Source organism: Candoia aspera, chromosome 3 (assembly GCF_035149785.1).
Source record: "Candoia aspera isolate rCanAsp1 chromosome 3, rCanAsp1.hap2, whole genome shotgun sequence".
Taxonomy (NCBI): Eukaryota; Metazoa; Chordata; class Lepidosauria; order Squamata; family Boidae; genus Candoia; species Candoia aspera.
In genome coordinates this window covers 60461846-60464378 of record NC_086155.1, presented here as the reverse complement: position 1 = coordinate 60464378, position 2533 = coordinate 60461846, and the positions used below count along the sequence as shown (strand labels likewise).

General features: G+C 58.6%; 1 protein-coding gene across 1 annotated transcript; it reads right to left on the bottom strand.

The window, feature by feature from the left end:
- Positions 1-577: 577 nt before the first annotated feature.
- On the bottom strand, positions 578-2212 carry FOXE3 (forkhead box E3). Its single transcript, XM_063299846.1, has 2 exons — positions 2030-2212; positions 578-1837 (listed from the first exon to the last, which is right to left on the bottom strand). The coding sequence occupies exons 1-2, from the start codon at positions 2210-2212 to the stop codon at positions 578-580; spliced, it is 1443 nt and encodes a 480-aa protein (XP_063155916.1).
- Positions 2213-2533: the final 321 nt, after the last annotated feature.

The window sequence follows — 2533 nt, the reverse complement described above, 5'->3', positions numbered from 1 at the left end:
TCTCCCTGAAAAACTTTCAGGAAGAAGATTGGAGCCTAAATTACCCCTTCTCTGAATTAGCTAGCTTGTCTTTCTCTTCCTTCCCACTCTGGTTGCAACAGGTTGAATTTATGCTCAAGTCACCAATGGCACTGATTTCCAAATATTGCTGTATCTAAATGGAACTTGAGACAAGGCTTTAAGCCTGCTTTGACCTTAGCTGCCATCCCCAAAACTTGTTCCACCCACACAAAAAGACCTACTTTTAAAACAACTCCTTGGGCCAATTGAACATATGGAAAGGTTGTGCATCACATAAATGACAAGATTCTGCTCTTTAAAGCCCCAAGCCCAGGGTTTAAACTATGGCCCACTGCCCAGCACACAAGACAAATGTACCATAGGGACAGTGGTTGAAGGCACAGAAGATAGAATACTGCCACAGAAGTGGCAATCCTAAGTATCCAAGATGCTACCTTACACATACAGAAAAAGTTATCTTTCTTTGCATCCTATTATGGAATGATTGCTATTCATGTAATTAAGAAAAGCGTTCCAATAGATGTTGGGCCTATTTTTGGCTTTGGCTTCCTCCTCTTTACAAATATTTCTCCAGGCCGGAGGAGAAATTTGACTGCCTCAGGTAGGAACTGCCGGCGCCGGCTCCAAACTGGCCGAGCCCATTGAGCTGAGAGGCTGCGAGGCCCACCAGATGTTCCGCGTGTTCGGTGCAGGAAGAGGCAGGGCGCCCGGGTTGCACAGCCAACCTGCTGGGGGCTCCGTACAGCTGCGAGTGGGGAGGGGAATAGGCGCCGGGCGGCACCGCTAGGTGGCCTGATGGAGAGGCGGCATAGGGGTAGGTCGTGGCTGGGGGCTGCCGACCCATTAAGCCGGGACTCACTTGCTGCGCCTGGAAATAGGCCTCCGCCGGGTTGCCCACAGGGCAACTGCCCAGATCGCCGACGCCGTTCAGGCCCAAGGAATAAGGCCCCAGGTCCATCCCCATCGCAGAGGAGGCCTGCAGAGCAGCTGCCTGGTGCTGCTGCTGCTGCTGCTGCTGCTGCTGCTTGGAACTGATCAGGCTGTCGATGCTGAACATTCGCGACGGCAGCGCAGGAGGCGCCCCCGGGTACTGGGGAAGGGCGGAGAGCTGCGGGCTGTAGGCGCGGACGGGCGAATAGACGGGGTCGCCGCTGCCCGGATAAGCTAAGGCTCCGGAGCCACTGCAAGGGCCGGGCCGCGCTACCGAGGCCGCGTTGGGCGTAAACGCGCTGGCGCTGGGCATGTAGCCTGGGTAGGTGGTGAGGTCGGTGCGCTTGAAGCGCTTCCTGCGGCGCAAGAAGCTGCCGTTGTCGAACATGTCCTCGGCGGCCGGGTCCAGGGTCCAGTAGTTGCCCTTGCCCGGGTGGCCCGGTTCGCGGGGGATCTTGACGAAGCAGTCGTTGAGCGTCAAGTTGTGGCGGATGGAGTTCTGCCATTTCTTGGGGTTCTCGCGGTAGAAGGGGAAGCGCTCGGTGATGAATTTGTAGATGCCGCCCAGCGTCAGCCTGCGCTCTGGCGCGTTGGCGATGGCCATGGCGATCAGCGCGATGTAGGAATACGGGGGCTTGCCCCGCTGCACCGGCCGCTTCCTCCGACGGCCGCCGCCGCCGCCGCCTGCACTGGCCGCGGCGCCGGGACAAGGCGGCTGTTCGTCCGCGGGCTGCTCGGCTCGTCTCTCCGCCGGGCTCCCTCTGGGCTCTGACTTGATTAAGAGCGGCTCTACTTTGCAGCCCGATGGGGAGGCCCGATGCAGAGTGGGGGAATCCGGGCTTGTCCCCTGGCTGGGCGAGTGGAAGGCGTCGGCTGTCATGGTGCACTTACCCGAAAAGAAGGAAAAACCGGCTAGATTCATATACAAAAAAGCCCGGGATGGAAGGGAGCAACGGGGCGAATGAAATGGAGCAGCTCCCGCGGGGACCAGGTTTGAGGTCGGCAGGCCGCTTTATATAGCTCAGCCCTGGCGCCATCCTGGGGCTACCCCCGAACGGGGCGGTTGCTGCCCACCCACCTGCGCGATCCCCGCTCCCGCGCCCCTTGTGCATTCGCCCGGACGGACAAAGCGAGAGGCTTTCAGAGCCAGGCAGGCGGCTGGCGTTTCTGTGCAGCGCGCGAAAACCCGAGGCAGGTGCCTTTCGCTACCTGCGCCAGGTGGAGGGGCAGCTTTCGTTGCCAGTTGCAAGAGCAGCCCCATCTTCAAGCGGGTTTCTCGACAACCCGTCCCAGGCCTTTCAGTGGCGCTTACGGCAAGCCAGTGTTCGTAGGATCGCTTGGCTCCCACTTTTTTTGCAATAAATCGTTAATAAATGCCTCTTGAGAACAGTCGGGGGCTTCTCCAGAGCGTTAACCGGCTGCTAAGCGGCTTTCTTTTTCAGGAGAGACTTCTTTGGCTTTGAAATAGGCCGCTGAGGGCACTGCTTCAAAGCCAAACTGCTTTGGGGGTTTGGAAAGACCGAATGGCACAATTTGCCGGGAGAGGCGGTTCGCCTGGAAGGGCGGTTCCGTGAGAGCAGGA